The 20681-nt window shown below is 44.0% G+C and overlaps 1 protein-coding gene across 7 annotated transcripts in view; it reads right to left on the bottom strand.

Annotated features, from left to right (window-relative positions):
• plch2a (phospholipase C, eta 2a) overlaps window positions 1-20681 on the bottom strand; it is a 192437-nt gene that overhangs the window by 160656 nt on the left and 11100 nt on the right. For 3 of the 7 annotated variants that reach the window (XM_046366274.1, XM_046366270.1, XM_046366273.1), the window contains exons 2-3: window positions 18934-19011; window positions 17857-18506 (exon numbers count right to left, since the gene is read on the bottom strand). In XM_046366274.1, the coding sequence (XP_046222230.1) occupies window positions 17857-17983 (127 nt within the window). In that variant the 5' untranslated portion in view covers window positions 17984-18506; window positions 18934-19011. Of the gene's footprint in view, window positions 1-1414; window positions 2111-17856; window positions 18507-18933; window positions 19012-20681 lie in introns of those variants that run through there. The other 4 variants (XM_046366271.1, XM_046366269.1, XM_046366272.1 and 1 more) reach the window with 2 other exon arrangements.

Genomic DNA, 20681 nt, shown 5'->3' with positions numbered 1-20681 from the left:
CGTTATTAGCTCTGGCACTGTAGGCTCCCAGCTACATACCGTAGCTAGACGCTCTCTCTCTCTCTCGCACATTCCCATCTGTCTAAAGTTAGCCCTATTAGTGTTCTGCTAGCCGAGCTAGATACATACATAGATACATACATACATACTTAGCTAATGGTACCATCACCGGGGCAGATCACAAAAGTCTGTCCATGCTTTGGATCGGTAAAGCCTACATCTGGGTCTATGTCTCACGGATCTTCCTTCCATATGTTTCTCTTTCACTCGGTTTCTATATCTTTCTCTGCCTCTCTCTCATTTAATTTGTTGTATCTTTTTATCAAATGTTCACTCTTCTATCACGTGTTCTCTCAATTCCATGTAATCTAATAAAGCTTTATTGGCAGGGAATACATGGGTAAATATTGCCATTCTATTCCTGTGTGTGTACATGCGTAGTTGTGTACACATACACACACTCACGCCCACCAACTCCCCTCTCCAGGTAGCAGTGAGAAGAATAAAGGGGATAAGACTGCCACCACCTAAGCCACCTTGGGAAAGAAAAACACAGAGGAATGGGAAGAAAACATTTACATTTGCTCAACTTGCCATTGACTCAAACATTTTGACTATATTAGACCACACAGCTACAAGGATGCACTTTCATGCTAGGTTTAGGACTTCATATCGTAGCTTATAGAGACCCCAACTGATCTATGGAACAAACTTAAAATGACCCTCTACTTTGGTTTAGATACAAGCAGCATGAAACCTCTAACACAATACATTCATTTGAATTGGGGAAAGTCTTGCTTACCATTTTTTTTCCATGCGTCTTCTTCCTTCACAGACTCCATTAAAAATGACCTCTTCCTAAATATTTGCTCAAATTATTAATTTAGTTTGTTACATAGAAAGACTGGCTCAACATACCCCACTCTTACCTACATACTAAATGCCATAAAATACCCTTTTCCAAAGTGAACAAACCAAGTGCATCATAAAAACACCTGTCTGGCTCTTTCATCTCATCCTTCTTGCGGCGTTTTCCAGACATTGATCTACTACACGGGAAGGTGTGTGTCGTCTTCCCGCACAGCCCCATTCACGCATAAACTCGGACATTCAGCCCAGGTGCATACAGGTGCTTTTACGTATAATGTTGCGCGAACCCCCTAACAGAACACTGGAAAGCGATGAAAAAAGACAACCAACCACAACAAAGTACTGTTTGACAACCAACGGAAGACAAGGTGCAGGCACCTTAGTACTGAACCAACTTTAATTTCACTGCAGAACACTTCCTCTAAGAGATATAGCATAAATATGTATCAAAAGCATCCCCATTCATGAAATGTAAATCACAAGAGAAATGCATCAATATTGAAAGAAAGGAGGAGGAAAAAGGAAGAAGAGAGCAGGTACGTACTGTATCTCTGGGGCAACACGGCCACTCCGGCCAGCTCCATGCTGAAAGTCTTGCAGAGTACTGAGAGGTGTGGAGAGAAAGAGTGACAGAGAGAGAGAGAGAGAAAGAGGAGAGAAGGGCAGCTCCTGCCAGCAGACATGTGATGCGCACACTGAAGGGAGCGCCTGGCTCCGTGTGCACTCTGCTCTTCAGCCCAGCAGAGACGTGCAGCGTGTGAGTGAGAGTGAGAGTGAGAGAGAGAGAGAGGAGTCTATGCATATGTGTGGGGGGGAACAGTATGCGTTCGTGAGAGAATTTGAATTTTATTACTGGATGGATGGATGGAAAGAGAAGGGAGAGATGGAAAGAAGGGAGGGAGGTTGTGGACAGATGGAGAGAGAAAGAGGGAGCCGAACAGAGAAAGAAAGGAGGCAGTGAGAAAACAAGAGAAAATTAAATAAGGACTAGAAATGTGAATAAGGGATGAGAGAGAGACAGAAGAGAGAGAGAGCATGTGTTTGCAGGAAAAAGGGAGTGAGAGAGAAAATGCATGTTTGCATTAGAGATGGTTTATTAGCCGAGCGTTGGCCCCATCACACTTTGGAGAGCTACGCTCACCTCTTCTTTATTGCTCATGCACTGATTCCAAATAAACTGGAGCGCTGAGGACGTGTGTGTGTGTGTGTGTGTGTGTGTGTGTGTGTGTGTGTGTGTGTGTGTGTGTGTGTGTGTGTGTGTGTGTGTGTGTGTGTGTGTGTGTGTGTGTGTGTGTGTGTGTGTGTGTGTGTGTCAGGGCAGCTAAAGTAACAGGGCAGTGGGCCGGGCAGAGCCAACACTCCTCACCTATCACAGCAAAACTCTGCTCCAAAAGCACTCCCCACTTCTTAGACCTCCTTTCCTCACGGTATTGTTTCCTGATGGCCCTTGTACTCTCAGAGCTGGACTCAGAGCTTTTAAGACTGATGAACAACCTCTAACTGAACATGTTTGTTCATTCAACCATGCTCTACATTAGCTCAGCAGAGACAGCTTTGAAAACAATAGATGTCTTTTTTTCCCCCCAGAGGGAAAACAGATCGATGGGTAGGAGGATCCCGAAATCACAGAACCCATGTTATCTGCTGTTTCACTCAAATTGTTCCCCGAACAACGCTCGTTTTAATCCCCTCACAGCTCGGCACACCTCAATTACGCCCTTGTTGTCGCAGGCAAACCCCTTGCTTTCTCACGTCTGTGTTCACACCTCCAGTTATCATCAGTCTGTTAATCAAAACACAGGCAAACTCCTTGCCTTCTCACATCTGTGTTCACAAAACACAGGCAAAATCAAAACCCAAGTTTGATTGCAGAGACTCTTGTTCAAATGACACACGGCAAGAAATCTTTTTTTTTTACTGAAGATGGAAAGGGCTACGCCTTAGCTGAGAGAAATCAAGAAAATCTATTTGGAATTGTTCTACTATGCTTATGCTCACTGGCACTTTGTCTCCTGACGTATAGCTACCTTGGAAAAACAAAAACAAAAACAGCCGTCGGATGCTTGCGACCTGCCTGACATTAAAACAGGTTTAGCTAGCACAGAAAGTGCTTACATGGACAATGGCAGCTAACCTCTAAATCTTGAACCTTGAAATCTGGGCTTTGCCAATCTACCAAAACACACACCCGGGATTTGCTAAAGCCACCCCACCCCTTGCCTGCCATGTGCCAATGTGTATTTAGAGCAAGAATACTTCAAGAAGGGCATCTCCAATCTCCATTGAACCACACTTCAAACACACCACTTGTTCCTCTGAGACTGCTGCACCCAAAGCCATCCACTTAAAAGGGGATTTGACCTGTGTTGACTCACTTGGCTTGGCTGTGATACTCAAATGTATGTGTGTGTCAATGCATGTTTGTGTGTATGTGTGCATGTGTGGCTGCGTGTAGTTTGAGTGTGCACGTGTGCTCGAGCATATAGAGTGTTTTCAAAATGTGTGTGTGTGCACCCAAGCAAATGCGTCCCTGTTTTAAGTGGTTTCCAACAGCTCACATTAGTCGGCAATGACATGCTACAGTACCTGATGTGCAAACCTATGGTTAGCAGATTAGCAGGCTATTCAGTGCTGCATTGGAATGGAGGCCTGTTCTTTGGTATGGCCGGGACAGCCTCCATCACATTCTCAGCAGCGCCTCATTATCTGTCCAAGGAAAATAGCACTGATACCACTTTGGCTCAGGCCACCAGCGTGCTCTAACCAGAAAGATCATCATTTGCAAACTGCCACATGTGAAGGTAATGCATAATATAGCAACGGCAAATACCCCTGGATGTGTGTACAATGGACGAGAGCAGAAGCCATTTGGATGTGGAGGATAAAGAACGGAAAGCATGGAATATTGGATAAGAACTGGATTTTTTTTTAAAGAGGAGTCAGTATACACACAACATCAAAGGAGGTAATTCTCTCTCTCTCTGAGAAATGGCCCGTTATTATGCCTTGCCTAGAAAGTGTGTGTGTGTAAATTTAGAGTTCACATATTAAAGCAACCATTTCACATGTGAGGAGGATAACATGTTTTCGTTTCACGTGGGAAAATGCCCCTTTCACATGTGGAATTGCAAGTTCACATGTGAAATACCCATTTGCAGTTTCACATCAAAGAAAACTTTGCTGTGAGGCAGCAGAGAGAACAGTCTGTGGCTTGGGTGGCCGGAGTCTTTGACAATTGTTTGTTGGACTTGTACATTTGGAAACTTTACAGATCTATTGATCAAACAACCATGAAAAGGTAGGCTCTCTCTCCCTCAGTTATGCACATCAACAAGATCAACAACTAATGCTAGCCAGGGTGAAAATCTAATGAAGGAACATTAGATAAACCCTCTCAAACTTTTTCAACTAGTTGCCCGAGAAAATTGCTCTGATAAAGAATGGAGAATTATAGCGTCCTCGTCCTTCTGCAGCTTCCCTGCTAATGCGTGCTTGTCCCAACAAAGGATCCAAGCTAACTGGCTAAAGTTGGCTAGCTTGCTAGCTAGCTACTTCCAGACACAAACGAGAGAACACCTCACTCTGACCATTTTACTCGCCGTAGCAGAGCTGGTTAGGCCGATTACATGTTATCTAGAGAGTTCATGACTAACCATTACTTTATGGCCTACGTTTACTGACACCGGTCATATTCAGCTGGTGTTGTGCATTTGTAAATTCAGCAATTCTGCGCTCTGACACACAGATGAGAGTGCTCTGAAATCAGAGTAGTTAGACAGGGGGAAACTTGCAATCGCAAGAGATATGCTAACTGGAGAACAGTCGTTCAAGTTCATGCTAGCTATCCAAAATGACACCTGCATCCCTAGCGGTGTATAGCCACCAAAAAAATGATATGAGGGGGAAAAGTCAGTCACTCCTCCAATGGCTTGACATGACATCCTCCTAGCAGCTAGCTACAGTGCATTTGGAAAGTATTCAGATACCTTGACATGACATCCTCCTAGCAGCTAGCTACAGTGCATTTGGAAAGTATTCAGATACCTTGACATGACATCCTCCTAGCAGCTAGCTACAGTGCATTTGGAAAGTATTCAGATACCTTGACATGACATCCTCCTAGCAGCTAGCTACAGTGCATTTGGAAAGTATTCAGATACCTTGACATGACATCCTCCTAGCAGCTAGCTACAGTGCATTTGGAAAGTATTCAGATACCTTGACATGACATCCTCCTAGCAGCTAGCTACAGTGCATTTGGAAAGTATTCAGATACCTTGACATGACATCCTCCTAGCAGCTAGCTACAGTGCATTTGGAAAGTATTCAGATACCTTGACATTTTCCTTCTCTTTTTTTTACTTTACAGCCTTATTCTAAAATGGATTTAAAAAATATATTTTTTTTACCCCTCATCAAGCTACACAATACCCTATAAATAACAAAGCAAATACTTTTTTTCCTTAAAAAAAAAACATTTTTGCAGATGTATTAAAAATATTTACATAAGTATTCAGATCCTTTACTCAGTACTTTGTTGAAGCACCTTTGGCAGTGATTACAGCCTCGAGTCTTCTTGGGTATGAAGCTACAAGCTTGGCACACCTGCATTTGGAGAGTTTCTCCCATTCTTCTCTGCAGATCCTCTCAAGCGCTGTCAGGTTGGATGGAAAGAGTCGCTGCACAGCTATTTTCAGGTCTCTCCAGAGATGTTTGATTGGGTTCAAGTCCGGGCCACTTAAGGACATTTACAGACTTGTCCTGAAGCCACTCCTGCATTGGCTTGGCTGTGTGCTTAGGGTCGTTGTCCTGATGGAAGTTGAACCTTCGCCCCAGTTTGAGGTCCTGAGCATTCCGTAGCAGGTTTTCATCGGGACCTTTCTGTACTTTGCTTTGTTCATCTTTCTATCGATCCTGACTAGTCTCCCCGTCCCTGCCACTGAAATCCCCACAGCATGATTCTGCCACCACCATGCTTCACTGTAGGGATGGTGCCAGGTTTCCTCCAGACATGATGCTTGGCATTCAGGCCAAAGAGTTCAATCTTGATTTCATCAGATCAGAGAATCTTGTTTCCCATGGTCTGAGAGTTCTTTAGGTGCCTCTTGGCAAACTCCAAGCGGGCTGTCATGTGCCTTTTACTGAGGAATGGCTAGCCACTCTCTCCATAAAGGCCTGATTGGTGGAGTGCTGCAGAGATGGGGGAACCTTTCAGAAGGACAACCATCTCCACAGTGGAAGTTTGGAGCTCTGTCAGAGTGACCATCAGGTTCTTGGTCACCTCCCTGACCAAGGCACTTCTTGCTCAGTTTGGTCGGGCATCCAGTTCTAGGAAGAGTCTTGGTGGTTCCAAACTTCTTCCATTTAAGAATGATGGAGACCACTGTGTTCTTAGGGACCTTCAATGCTGCAGAATTTTTTTGGTACCCTTCCCCAGATCTGTGCTTCGACACAATCCTGTCTCAGAGCTCTACTAACAATTCCTTCAACCTCATGGCTTGGTTTTTGCTCTGACATGCACTGTCAACTGTGGGACCTTATATAGACAGGTGTGTGCCTTTCCAAATCATGTCAAATCAATTGATTTGACCACAGATGGACTCCAATTAAGCTGTAGAAACATCTCAAGGATGATCAATGGAAACAGGATGCACCAGAGCTCAATTTTGAGTCTCATAGTAAAGGGTCTGAATACTTATGTAAAAAAAGACATTTGTTTTTTTATACATTTGCAGAAATGTCTAAAAACCTGATTTCACCTTGTCTTTATGGGTCATTGTGTGTAGATTGATGAGGATATTTTTTTATTTAATCCATTTTATAATAAGGTTGTAATAGTAATTGGGTCAGAATACTTTCCTAATGCACTGTATCTAGCTAACTGTTCTGTTTCTTAGGCTCTGTTTCTAACTCCGATGGTTTCCGGAAGAAATTACGAGTCCTCACTGTCAGACAGAGTACAAATTAATCTGAGACAGACACTCAATATGTGGTTTCGTGACCGGACTACTACAACACCGCTATGAACTTTCTGTGCAAAAAAAGTAACGATAAACACAATAAAAGTCACTATATCGCAAAACTCATAAGCTGACGCTCTTCTCGGTCGGCGCCATCTTCGAGAGAGAGAAGTTTATTGTCGATCCAATGGCGCGGGCCATTCTACTCTCAGTGAGGTTGAGCAGTGCCGTTTCTCTACCCGTAGACAATGGTTAGGTTACCTAATTACGAACAAAGTACTATTTTAGGCATACCATAAAATAGTGGTACGACTGAGTAACATTCTAAGATACCCATTAGAGGAGGTAATCTATTCAATAAATACCTATTCTCTCTGGTTTCCATCTGTTTATATGAATAACATACAGGTGTCGTGGACTAAAAGAAGCCTAATCTAGCACGCTCCAGTTCATTACCAAACCTAAATTGAGAGCTGACATTAAACAATACAAGACGGAGGACTAATTTCAATGATGTGCATACAGATCTTCTCACCTGGGAAAGCGCACACACAAGCAGAGATAATGGGAAAAAGACAGCCAGGCGCATTGCCAAGCCCAAAAGGCATGATCTAAGAGCCGTAAACACATTATAATGGGAGAAGGGGGAAACGGAAGCAGATCCTTCTTGTGCAAGGCGGGAACGAGGAGGCGTTTGGTCTGCAAAATCCTGCATTTTCTGCTGGATTCGGGGATGCTGCATTTGCAAGTGAGCAGAGCAAACGGATTTGTCCACCGAGTTGCACCACAGGGTTTGCCTGCAGTGGCGAAATGTGTTTCCGCCACAACTTGGACAGGCCCCTTAAAGTATTTTGTTCCTCCTTCCTGTCTCGCTCTGTGCGTGAGTTTGTGCGTGTGTGTGCGTGTGTGTGTGTGTGTATGTTTTTGAATGGAGTCAGTGTTTAAATGACCATCCCTCCCTCCATTTGGACACATAAATGTTAACAAGTTCTGTTTTGCCTTCAGGAGGTGCTATTAGTTCAGGCATTGAGACAAGGCCATTTTGCTGTTCTGTCATTCTGTCCCAACCAGCAGATCACCCATGCAGTGGAGATACAACTACTTGAAATGATTGATGCATGACACAACATGCTGTGTTGTGTCCCAGGTATGGACATAACACAATCCTTTATGGGCTTCAGTGATAACATACATTAGATCACATCTGCTTAAGAAGGGGAGAAGGACACTCCCTGTTTTATGTGTCTGTATCACCAAGATTTATCTGCTAACCCACAAGGATGGCAGGGCCTGTTATGTCAGATAAGTATAGGCCTTTTTGTGTTAAGTACAGTAGGATCTGTAAATTGATAGCCTTGCCTATGTCATTTGAGATCAAATGTTTTATATGAGGCAACAGTACAGAATGTCACCTATTTGAGGGTATTTTATACTGTTTCACCATAAAGACAAATAAGTATTTGGACAAATTCACTTATAGTCTATTCAATTTAGACAAAGGTCATCCATTTTCATATTCCTAGCATGCAATGACTACATCATGCTTGTGAGACTACAAACTTTGTGGATGCATCTGCAGATCGTGTTATTTTGGAGTCACTCAAATAAAAAAGGTGACGATCTGTACTGTCACCTCATATAAAACAAAATCTCAAATCCAAAATCCTGGAGTACAGAGCGAAAACATGTTTTGACAAAGGGAGCTACATTTAATTACATTTATCATTGAAAGTGAATTAAGTTCAAATTAAGCGTGTCACAAAAGTTCCAAAGAGAAACAGTTTAGAACATGTTTAGCAATGAATAGAAGAAATTAAATGAAAGAAAGAGATTGAAGGTATTGCTGATAGGTAGTGGAATATAATTAATCTTCCTGGTTACCTGGAGAATAGACAGTTCTCAGACTTAAGGTGTGTGTGTGTGTGTGTGTGTGTGTGTGTGTGTGTGTGTGTTCTTAAAAAAAGATTATCACCACTTGAATAATAAATCTATTGTTTAATGATTTTCCTAATATAGCGTGTTTAGATGCAGGCTGACCAATCAAAGCAATAGCTAATGAAATCAAGAAGACTGCTCAGTCAATGTCCCTTTTCCAACAGAGACATCAAAGCTAACCTTGAAGAGATGTGAAGGCACGACCGCAGGGTGAAAGAACAAGGTGTATTATTTGATTACTGCAAATCATTCCACGCCGATGAAGACATTGAATTAAAACGTCAGCTTGAAAAATAGCGACAAGAAACAAAAATGAGCCTGCACAAAGAGAGAAACAAAACGATCCCTCAAGAATTACCGCCCTATATACAAAAATATCCCGCAGAATAAAAGGGCACCATGTGTGCGAGCCATACAGCCAAGGATAGTAGCCCAGATGTGTAGTCTACAAAATGATTGATTATGCCACTAGTTCGCAGGAGAGAAAGTACGAAGACAACCATTGAGCATAAAATGAGTCTAGAGGCTGAGCCTGTTTCAAATGCAATTGAGCAAAGCCCACTGACACCAAGTAAATCATTAATTCGAGCATTTTATCAGCGCAACATTAGCATTTTGTTGTGGCACTTGGGTGGCACACTGTATATCAGCCACATGGCATCAGAAAGCATGCTACATTTAAGTGAAAACGCCCAAGAAGCCGGTGTTTGGAGGTTATATTGGCATGGTGTTGTTAGGCCCGAGACCAAGTCATGTTTAAATAATGATTGACATATTTTCATTAAAAACTTTATTTTGAAGAATTTATTAGAATTTCCCACCTGTGGACGTCGGGCCCTCATACTACCACCCTCATGAAGTCTGTTTCTGACCGTTTGAGCAGACACATGCACATTTGTGGCCTGCTGGAAGTCATTTTGCAGGGCTCTGGCAGTGCTCCTCCTGCTCCTCCTTGCACAAAGGCGGAGGTAGCGGTCCTGCCGCAAAGGCGGAGGTAGTGGACGGCCTCCTCCACGTCTCCTGATGTACTGGCCTGTCTCCTGGTAGCGCCTCCATGCTCTGGACACTACGCTGACAGACACAGCAAACCTTCTTGACACAGCTCGTATTGATGTGCCATCCTGGATGAGCTGAACAACTTGAGCCACTTGTGTGGGTTGTAGACTCCGTCTCATGCTACCACTAGAGTGAAAGCACCGCCAGCATTCAAAAGTGACCAAAACATCAGCCAGGAAGCATAGGAACTGAGAAGTGGTCTGTGGTCCCCACCTGCAGAACCACACCTTTATTGGGGGTGTCTTGCTAATTGCCTATAATTTCCAACTGTTGTCTATTCCATTTGCACAACAGCATGTGAAATTTATTGTCAATCAGTGTTGCTTCCTAAGTGGACAGTTTGATTTCACAGAAGTGTGATTGACTTGTGTTGTGTTGTTAAAGGTTCCCTTTATTGTTTTGAGCAGTGTATTTTGAAGGAAGTGGAAAGGCCTACAAATAAAGATGTAGCATTATTCAACGGGTGGGTCTAATTCTGAATGCTGATTGGGTAAAACTGCATTCCAGCCAGTGGAATTCCACTGGCTAAATATTTGATGTTAAAACTGCACAATTCACTGTCTCATTAGCCCAGCCAAGCAATTTGTAAACTTGATCTCCACTATAAAAAGCATTTAATAATAATAATAATAAATGCCATTTAGCAGACGCTTTTATCCAAAGCGACTTACAGTCATGTGTGCATACATTCTACGTATGGGTGGTCCCGGGGATCGAACCCACTACCCTGGCGTTACAAGCGCCATGCTCTACCAACTGAGCTAGTTTTCAACAGTGGAGATTTGTATAAACCTTGCTGTCTTTCTGACATTTGCAACATTGTTTCAATAGTCAAATTCGATCTCCAGCTGTCACATAGTGATGAATGTGTCGGGGTCGGGAGTCAGGACGAGACAGACAGGCAGGCAGCGTATCACTCTCAGCCAGTCGAAATCATGAATCAGCTGGCATCATGTTTATGGATATATACAAAGAAATGTCAATTGAAAGAAGGTAGTTAGTTGGCGGTCTTTCCAGCTTCCATTTGAAGTGATTGAGTTAGCTGTGCTGTTGGCGAGCTCTTCTGAACCGCAGTGTCCTGAGGACTGAGCAAATCTTCTATGCCAGGCGAAATCGCGCATTGTTATGGATGTATCCAAACTAAATATCACAAGAAAACAGCTTAAACAAATGCAAATGATGCTATTTTGCTGTTATTCTGGCTGCACTTTTTGACGTGACTGTAAGTTAGACGTAGTTGGCTAGCTAGCAAGCAAAGGATAAGAACGATAACAGCCAGTATGGCAATGGAACAAAAAGAATGAACGACTGGGTCCTGCCTCTGGCGAACAAACGACCATCCGACTTGGCTAGCCACCCTAGATTTGTTTTGGGACGACGTCCACAGGTGGGGGTTGTGCTTACAACTCAACACCATGCAGGACGTTTGGCATTTGCCAGAGAACACCAAGATTGGCAAATTCGCCACTGGCGCCCTGTGCTCTTCACAGATGAAAGCAGGTTCACACTGAGCACATGTGACAGACGTGACAGTCTGGAGATGCCGTGGAGAACGTTCTGCTGCCTGCAACCTCCTCCAGCATGACCGGTTTGGTAGTGGGTCAGGCATGGTGTGGGGTGGCATTTCTTTGGGGAGCCGCACAGCCCTCCATGTGCTCACCAGAGGTAGCCTGACTGCCATTAGGTACCGAGATGAGATCCTCAGACCCCTTGTGAGACCATATGCTGGTGCAGTTGGCCCTTGGTTCCTCTTAATGCAAGACAATGCTAGACCTCATGTGGCTGGAGTGTGTCAGCAGTTCCTGCAAGAGGAAGGCATTGATGCTATGGACTGGCCCGCCCATTCCCCAGACCTGAATCCAATTGAGTACATCTGGGACATCATGTCTCGCTCCATCCACCAACGCCACGTTGCACCACAGACTGTCCAGGTCTGGGAGGAGATCCCTCAGGAGACCATCCACCACCTCATCAGGAGCATGCCCAGGTGTTGTAGGGAGGTCATACAGGCACGTGGAGGCCACACACACTACTGAGCCTCATTTTGACTCGTTTTAAGGACATTACATCAAAGTTGGATCAGCCTGTAGTGTGGTTTTCCACTTTCATTTTGAGTGTGACTCCAAATCCAGACCTCCATTGGTTGATCAATTTGATTTCCATTGATAATTTGTTTGTGATTTTGTTGTCAGCACATTCAACTATGTAAAGAAAAAAGTATATTTCAGAATATTTCATTGATTCAGGTCTAGGATGTGTTATTTTAGTGTTCCCTTTATTTTTTGGGGCAGTGTATAACATCACCCTGCCGCCCGTTCTTCATCACATAACGTCTACCTGTCTCTATCCATCCATCATTTCTCCATGTTCATCATCCATCCAGGTATCAATTGCAGCTCTCTTTCTTCACTCTGCTCCTCCCATGACATATCAATCCACAACAATTGATTGCTTATCAGATCGGAAAAGGAACAATTCGGTTATTTCGCAATTCGGTTTTCTGACACAGTATTTTCCCTAACCACTGTTTAACTCTGTTTGAGCCACACATGCACACACCGAAGCTCACACACACACACACACACACACACACACACACACACACACACACACACACAAAATCCTATGAATGCACACAGACATTCAAACCCGAGAGAAAAACAGAAACACAGACAGGCAGAGAATACCTCACACAAAACAGAGCCTCTAATTATGAATTTTGATCTGCCTAAACACAACACATATCCAACAGAAACTCAATCACAGTATCAACATCAGGTCTCTGTCAACGAATGAGAGGAATGGATATACCCATTGATGAATGGATCATTTTATATGACAGACACACTTTCTCTCCCTCAATGAATTCATGTCTGCTGGTTTAAGACTAGCCCGGAATAGCCATGGGAGGAACGCAGAGTCAACAATTCATTAATTGTCATGTCTCAGGTTTGATACAGAAGATCTTTATTAGGTGCAAAGGTGGCTCCCAGGAGATAAAAGGAATTATACTGACCTCTGCTGGAAGTTAGAGACTCTGCCTGAAAAGGTTTTAGTGTGTGTGTGTGTGTGTGTGTGTGTGTGTGTGTGTGTGTGTGTGTGTGTGTGTGTGTGTGTGTGTGTGTGTGTGTGTGTGTGTGTGTGTGTGTGTGTGTGTGTGTGTAGACCCATTGACAATTCACTGTGCTGAGTAAATAACACTAGACTTTAAGAGTTCTCAAAGCATCACATTTTAACTAACTCGCCAATTGGAAAGGAATACTGACAGACACAAGCCATTAACAGACAGGCCTTAATCGTCTCTCACCCTATTCTCTATATAGTGGACTATGTTTAACCAAAGCCCTATAGGCACGGGTCTACACTAGTGCACTAAATAGGGAATAAGCTGCCATTTGGGATGTAATCGCAGTCTTGCTGCTGTGCCAGTGGTGAGTGACTGATTAACAGCTGGTTAGTGTTTGGGAGCTGAACCTGATGTGAATGGGTTGTCAAACAGACATAACAGATGTACACGTAAACAAATAATCCTGTGAGTCAGCCAGTCTCTGTGGGTTCTGTACTGGTGTTACGGATGAGACAGGGTGGTACAAATGGTGAGAGAGAGAGGAAAGAGGGTGAGAGAGACGTTGGTTTTATTATCAAAACTTTAGCCACACATCAGTTAATCCTAAAACACAGTCCAAGACATTATTTAGAGGAGTCACACAGGCATCATCGATCAAAGCCGTGGTCTGAGCCAATCAAATCTCTACCTCCAGCAGAACACCAATTTGCCTCTCAAGCCCCTACTTGTAATTACCCATAATCCTCCTCTCTGTGGGCTTTTCAGAGCATGTGTGCCGAGTTAAACCGACACACGCAAAGAATCCAAGGCCAGCCAACACCACAGCTGTTTGCATGGCTAGCTGAACACCCTGAACCAGGGCCGCGTAGAAGAAGGTGCTAGAATGTAACCACAGAGAAGAGAGTGTCTATCCACCTAGCCCTCGGGCTATTCTACAGACGCATGCCCTGTTATTAACAGAATCAGTTTAGGGCATATGGCCTTCATTCACTGGTGAGTATTGAAAAAGACCCTCACAACAAGCACATTCAGGCCAGAGATGGTCCCCGGTTGCACGATGCTTCAAAGATGTGATTTGGCTGGCGAGTGAAGCCTGAACGCACAAAGGAGCGGGAGTTAGAGCAATTATTTTGCACTAGCAGAGGGTTTCAGAAGTCCTATATCCCCCAATGGGAGGCTGTTAATTAGCATGAACATCCCCAGAGCCTCCTCAGAGGTGGACAAGGGCATCTTGTAGAGAATATTAGTGCGATGACACCTCCCTTGTAGAAATTACATGACCTTTATGACAAAGTGGAATACCCTGGGTTTATGCAAAATATACATTTACCTGGCTCGACAGCTGAAATGCGTGCAGGTGTGGAACCAAAATGGTTTGTAGGTATTTGTTCTGTGCATGAGGGCTTCTAATGTTCTTTCAATCTAATCACATAACGTTTATGTTTTTTGGGCGATTCGTTGAAACAAGCACCACTATCCTGTGTCCGCTGATAACTGCGAAGTAAAGAACCTAAAAGTAGGCTACACATTGCTATGTTAACACATCACTTTATTATTCCGCATAACCTAGGAACCAGCTGGAATTGGAGTACAAAAACAGAACATATCGTTATCTAATTCTGAAAAGCTTTGTCTTGTTATGGGCCCTGGTAGGGTACCTTTTTCTATTGTCTGACGAAAGCAAGGAGAAAGGTGGATTGTTCACCAAAGCATCTGCCGTCTGGCTGAGTGACATCTGTGTCCTTTTCAGAATGCAGATAAATACAAAACCAACGCGCCTCGCTAACTCTGCCGCGCTGCTTCGGAACAATGTATCGAGCTGAATTCGGTGCATATGCTCACTTCAAATCCTCCCGTGACCTTTGCAATGAGTTCGCTCACTCTACAGTGAGCATTGCAACTCCCAGGGCATACAGCTGTGAGGATGCAGCGGAGACTTATGAATTGACTTTAGGACAAAACTGAGATTTAGATCTAAGCCGTTGTCTGAGCCAATCAAATTGACTGTAAAGCTAGAGGAAAAATGTATTGACTGTAAAACTAGATGAAAAAGTAATTGACTGTGTAAACTAGGCTTTAGAGCAAAATATCCCAATCATCTCTATTCACACTAGGAATGTGGGCAAATAAGGAGTATTATTTCTACTCCTGCTTGAAAGAATGTCCTTCGGGGATTACGACAAAGCACAACTCTATTTCAGTCATTGTTTCTTACACAACTGCTGTTGACAAATTAATACAGAGAAATGAGTCACTTCTGGAAAGCAAAAGTTGAACAAACATGAATATAGGGGAAACACTGCTTGTTGTAACAGTGGCAGTTGCTGCTAAATTGTGGCCGTTTTCAGTGTGTTTTCAACTTAAATGGCTAAAAACAGATGTCATGTATGTGGAACAGATAATGGAGCTATATAATTTTTAATAAGATCCTCTTTGAGAACTAACAACCACAAGAATAAAACTAGACAGATAGAATCAAACCTTTAAAAAAATGTCATAGTACATTTTGTTTTGTTAGAGTCACTCAGATAGCATAAGAACACAACATATCTTAAGACATTGCAAAATGTGTAGAATTGCAGAAAACTAGCTTTAAAACCAAAAATGTCTCACCGCCCCTTGGCAAAATTTGGAGAACTGCAGGAAAATAGCATTAAAGTAATTCCCCAGTGAAAATGGCATATCTTATATTCTGTTAATTCATACCCAAATCATGTTGTTGACTATTTGGCCAAAGCATAAATTGGAGAGAAAAAAACCCCTTCAAAAACCACACCTCAAACTTTCAAGAATGCTTGTTATTTCCTCAAAGAGTATGATGTAATACTCCTCAAGAGAGGATGAGCTGGTCAATCAGCGGTCTAAAGGAGGATGAGCTGGTCAATCAGCGGTCTAAAGGAGGATGAGCTGGTCAATCAGCGGTCTAAAGGAGGATGAGCTGGTCAATCAGCGGTCTAAAGGAGGATGAGCTGGTCAATCAGCGGTCTAAAGGATGATGAGCTGGTCAATCAGCGGTCTAAAGGAGAATGAGCTGGCCAATCAGCAGTCTATTCGCATTCATATTTTTTATATGACCTGTACCACCAAGTCACTTGGCTCTGTCATAACCTCACATGGTCTCTCCTATCATTGCTATGCAGACGACACACAATTAATCTTCTCCTTTCCCCCTTCTGATGACCAGGTGGCGAATCGCATCTCTGCATGTCTGGCAGACATATCAGTGTGGATGACGGATCACCACCTCAAGCTGAACCTCGGCAAGACTGAGCTGCTCGTCCTCCCGGGGAAGGACTGCCCGTTCCATGATCTCGCCATCACAGTTGACAACTCCATTGTGTCCTCCTCCCAGAGCGCTAAGAACCTTGGCGTGATCCTGGACAACACCCTGTCGTTCTCAACTAACATCAAGGCGGTGGCCCGTTCCTGTAGGTTCATGCTCTACAACATCCGCAGAGTACGACCCTGCCTCACACAGGAAGCGGCGCAGGTCCTAATCCAGGCACTTGTCATCTCCCGTCTGGATTACTGCAACTCGCTGTTGGCTGGGCTCCCTGCCTGTGCCATTAAACCCCTACAACTCATCCAGAACGCCGCAGCCCGTCTGGTGTTCAACCTTCCCAAGTTCTCTCACGTCACCCCGCTCCTCCGCTCTCTCCACTGGCTTCCAGTTGAAGCTCGCATCCGCTACAAGACCATGGTGCTTGCCTACGGAGCTGTGAGGGGAACGGCACCTCAGTACCTCCAGGCTCTGATCAGGCCCTACACCCAAACAAGGGCACTGCGTTCATCCACCTCTGGCCTGCTCGCCTCCCTACCACTGAGGAAGTACAGCTCCCGCTCAGCCCAGTCAAAACTGTTCGCTGCTCTGGCCCCCCAATGGTGGAACAAACTCCCTCACGACGCCAGGACAGCGGAGTCAATCACCACCTTCCGGAGACACCTGAAACCCCACCTCTTTAAGGAATACCTAGGATAGGATAAGTAATCCTTCTCACCCCCCCTTTAAGATTTAGATGCACTATTGTAAAGTGAGTGTTCCACTGGATGTCATAAGGTGAATGCACCAATTTGTAAGTCGCTCTGGATAAGAGCGTCTGCTAAATGACTTAAATGTAAATGTTAAATGTACAGTATATGCTCACACCATTCTGTTGTTGGGGTGCGCCAACACCGAAAAGCTGCTTTTCCACATTTTGGAAGGAAAACTATTTTCACTCATTGTCATTATAGGTCATATTTCACAGAAGTCAGGAAACACAGAGCAGTTCATTAAAAAAATTGAAATCTCTACACTAATTTTGCCACAGCTGCTGAAAAAAATAGGAGAAACACTGATCGAGCCTATAATTATCCAGCTGGCAATTTCTGTTAAATTCACCAACTGAACAATAACACATCATTCATTCATGGTGAATCAAATTCCTGAACTATGCCTGAATTGAATTAAGATGGTATTGAATAGACACTGTTACAGCAGCTATACCACGTTGTATAAACTGCGCCTAGACTACAGGTAAATTACATAACTAAAGAAAGAGTCATTTAACAGACTACAGGATGCTTGGCACATAGCTTGGGAATGTGTGGGCTTTAAGATGTCTTTCACTCTCTTTCTCTGCCTCGCTCTGTCTCAGGCAGGCATACTGGAACAAAGCAGGCTCAGTAGTATGGGGTCTGACTCTCTGATATGTCTGTCTGAAATACTCCTTATCCCAGGCGTGGAGATGTGGAGATGATCATCCCCAAAACAGAAAAACAACGTACACACAATCAATTGCATGTGCACAGCACTCACACACAGACTCTCGCTCTCTCACACTCTCTCACACTTGTTATAGAAGTATAAATAAATAAACCAACCAAATTCCAAAGCCATGGACCTCAGAAACGCTCACACGTACAGTAGCCAACCTGTTGTGGGCACTGGGCAGCTTTATGAAGGAAACAGGAAATGGTTTGACTTACCCACGTTGAGGACATTGGCGGACAGGAAGTGGCAGCAGGGGAGGCTGGCCGTGCTCACGTAGGAGTCGTTGTCCGTCATCATGGTAACTCTGGACCTCAGGGAGGGGTTGGGAGAGTCCGTCGCCATGGCGACTCACGCTTCAGCTTCCAGGACCAGGATACAGGAAACTTGATGTGTGTGTATTACTTCAGGAAAGTGTGCTCTCAAATCGGGAAATATGGCTTAGGTTGTTAGTTTCAATAGACTGATCAAGGGTAAAAGGGACAGCTGTCTGTTTAGTCTAAGCTTGCTTCGAAACATCAACACAACTAGGAGGCCTAAAACTGTGTCAAAAATGTTTCCAGAACGTTTCCAAAATTATGCAGAGCGGAGATATGCTACCTTGTTGCCTGGAGCACAGAACACAGGTCCCAGTTCAAAGGTCAAGGATCAAACAGAAGGGAGGGTCACCACAGTAGTCAGTCCCGTATTTCACTTTCCATTGAGATGGAGGAGACAGGAGAGCAGTGATGAGCAGTGATGACATCCATCTGATTACAGCCCTGTTTCAACCCTGGATACTAAGTGTCTCTGGGCTGCGTGACAAACCAAATGTGAAGAGGTTTAGGAGCCAGGGGATGAGACAGGAGACACAGAGAACAAGTAGCACCTGTTGGCCAGAGACAGACGGGAGATGTTAGTAAGAGCTCTTGAGACTAAACAACCAAATACAAAATAACAGATTGCATGATTAGGAAAGTATCAAATGAGTCACATGAAATGAATACGTAGACCACACCATAGATAGCAAACTGCTATACCTTTGTTGAGCATGGTCCCTGACAAATGAAAAAACTACGTAGATGACATTAATATACTTTGCCATTTCGTTTCCTTGGTGTGGGAGCACATGGAGCAAAAAATGAAATATAAATGGGAATCAGGAAGGGATAAAGCGTTATGATAGCTACATAGAATATCCCACTCATGGAGACTGAATACCAGTTTCCACTTTTTCCTTCTGCTTACAGGCCACTGAGCTCCTTTTGGGGGGAAAAAAACTATTTTAAACTCAAATCATATGCCATGCCACAAACCTAATTTAGCGTTGTTGCAAACGCTTTCAAGTTTCATTCAGGACACATCATGTGAGCAGATTTGGCCAGACAGAAGACCTAGACAAGGAAGAAAATTCAGTTAGATCTAAGTGCAAGATACTTCTATTTCCAAGATGGCGTAGCAGTGCAGACGTTGTTTGTCGTTCTCCCGCGTCTTTTTTTTGTATACATTTCAAATCTCTTTTTCCATTTTTTAAATTAAATATACCTTCCGGCAACCCGCCTCATCCAATGTGATACGGATCTGCTATTTTTAGACTTTATAGATAGAACCTCCATCAGAAGCTAGCCATCAGAAGCTAACCAGCTAATTAGCTACTAGCTATGTTGTCATTATTAGCCACTGCTAGCGGCCTTTACCTTTAGCACAGACACCAGCCGCTTTTAGCCTGGATAATACTTGCCAGCCTGCCAGTCTGCACAGCGCGTTATCAACCCTGCCCTAGCATCGAATAGTCCCCGCGATATGCAACGTTTCAGGGCAGTCAGGAACCAATACACACAGTCAGTTAGGAAAGCAAAGGCTTTTTCAAACAGAAATTTGCATCCTGTAGCTTTAACTCCCAAAAGTTTTGGGACACTAAAGTCCATGGAGAATAAGAGCACCTCCTCCCAACTGCCCACTGTACTGAGGCTAGGAGACACAGTCACTGCCGATAAAGCCACGATAGTCAAGAATTTCACTAAGCATCTCTCTACAGCTGGTCATGCTCTCCTCCTTGCTACCCCAACTCCGGCCAACAGCTCCACATCCCCCGCAGCTGTTTGCCCAAGCCTCTCCAGCTTCTCCTTCACCCAAATCCAGATAGCAGATGTTCTGAAAGAGCTGCAAAACCTGAACCCACACAAATCAGCTGGGCTAGAAAATCTGGACCCTCTCTTTCTAAAATTAAATCTGCCGTCATTGTTGCAACCCCTATTACCAGTCTGTTCAACCTCTCATTCGTATTGTCAGAGATTCCTGAAGATTGGAAAGATGCCGCGGTCATCCCCCTCTTCAAAGGGGGTGACACTAGACCCAAACTGTTACAAACCTATATCCACCCTGCCCTGCCTTTCTAAAGTCTTTGAAAGCCAAGTTAACAAAAACAGATCACTGCCCATTATGAATCCCACCGTACCTTCTCTGCTGTGCAATCTGGTTTCCGAGCTGGTCACGGGTGCACCTCAGCCACACTCAAGGTACTAAACGATATCATAACAGCCATCGATAAAAGACAGTACTGTGCAGTCGTCTTCATCGACCTGGCAAAGGCTTTCGACTCTATCAATCACCGTATTCTTATCGGCTTTGGTTTCTCAAATGACTGCCTCGCCTGGTTCACCAACTACTTCTCAAATAGAATTCAGTATGTCAAATCAGAGGGCCTGTTGTCAGTCTATGGGGGTACCACAGTGTTAATTCTAGGGCCGACTCTTCTCTGTATACATCAACGATGTCGCTCTTGCTGCAGGTGATTCCCTGATCCACCTCTACGCAGATGACACCTTTCTGTATACACCCGTCCCTTCTTTGGACACTGTGTTAACAAACCTCCAAACAAGCTTCAATGCCATACAACACTCCTCCGTGGCCTCCAACTGCTCTTAAAACGCTAGTAAAACTAAATGCATGCTTTTCAACCGATCACTGCCCGCACCCGCATGCCCGACTAGCATCACTACTGTGGACGGTTCTGACTGAGAATATGTGGACAACTACAAATACCTAGGTGTCTGGCTAGACT

The sequence above is a fragment of the Oncorhynchus gorbuscha genome, linkage group LG10 (assembly GCF_021184085.1).
Source record: "Oncorhynchus gorbuscha isolate QuinsamMale2020 ecotype Even-year linkage group LG10, OgorEven_v1.0, whole genome shotgun sequence".
Classification (NCBI taxonomy): domain Eukaryota; kingdom Metazoa; phylum Chordata; class Actinopteri; order Salmoniformes; family Salmonidae; genus Oncorhynchus; species Oncorhynchus gorbuscha.
Note: the sequence above shows the minus strand (reverse complement) of the source record. Positions and strands in the feature narration are given on the sequence as shown.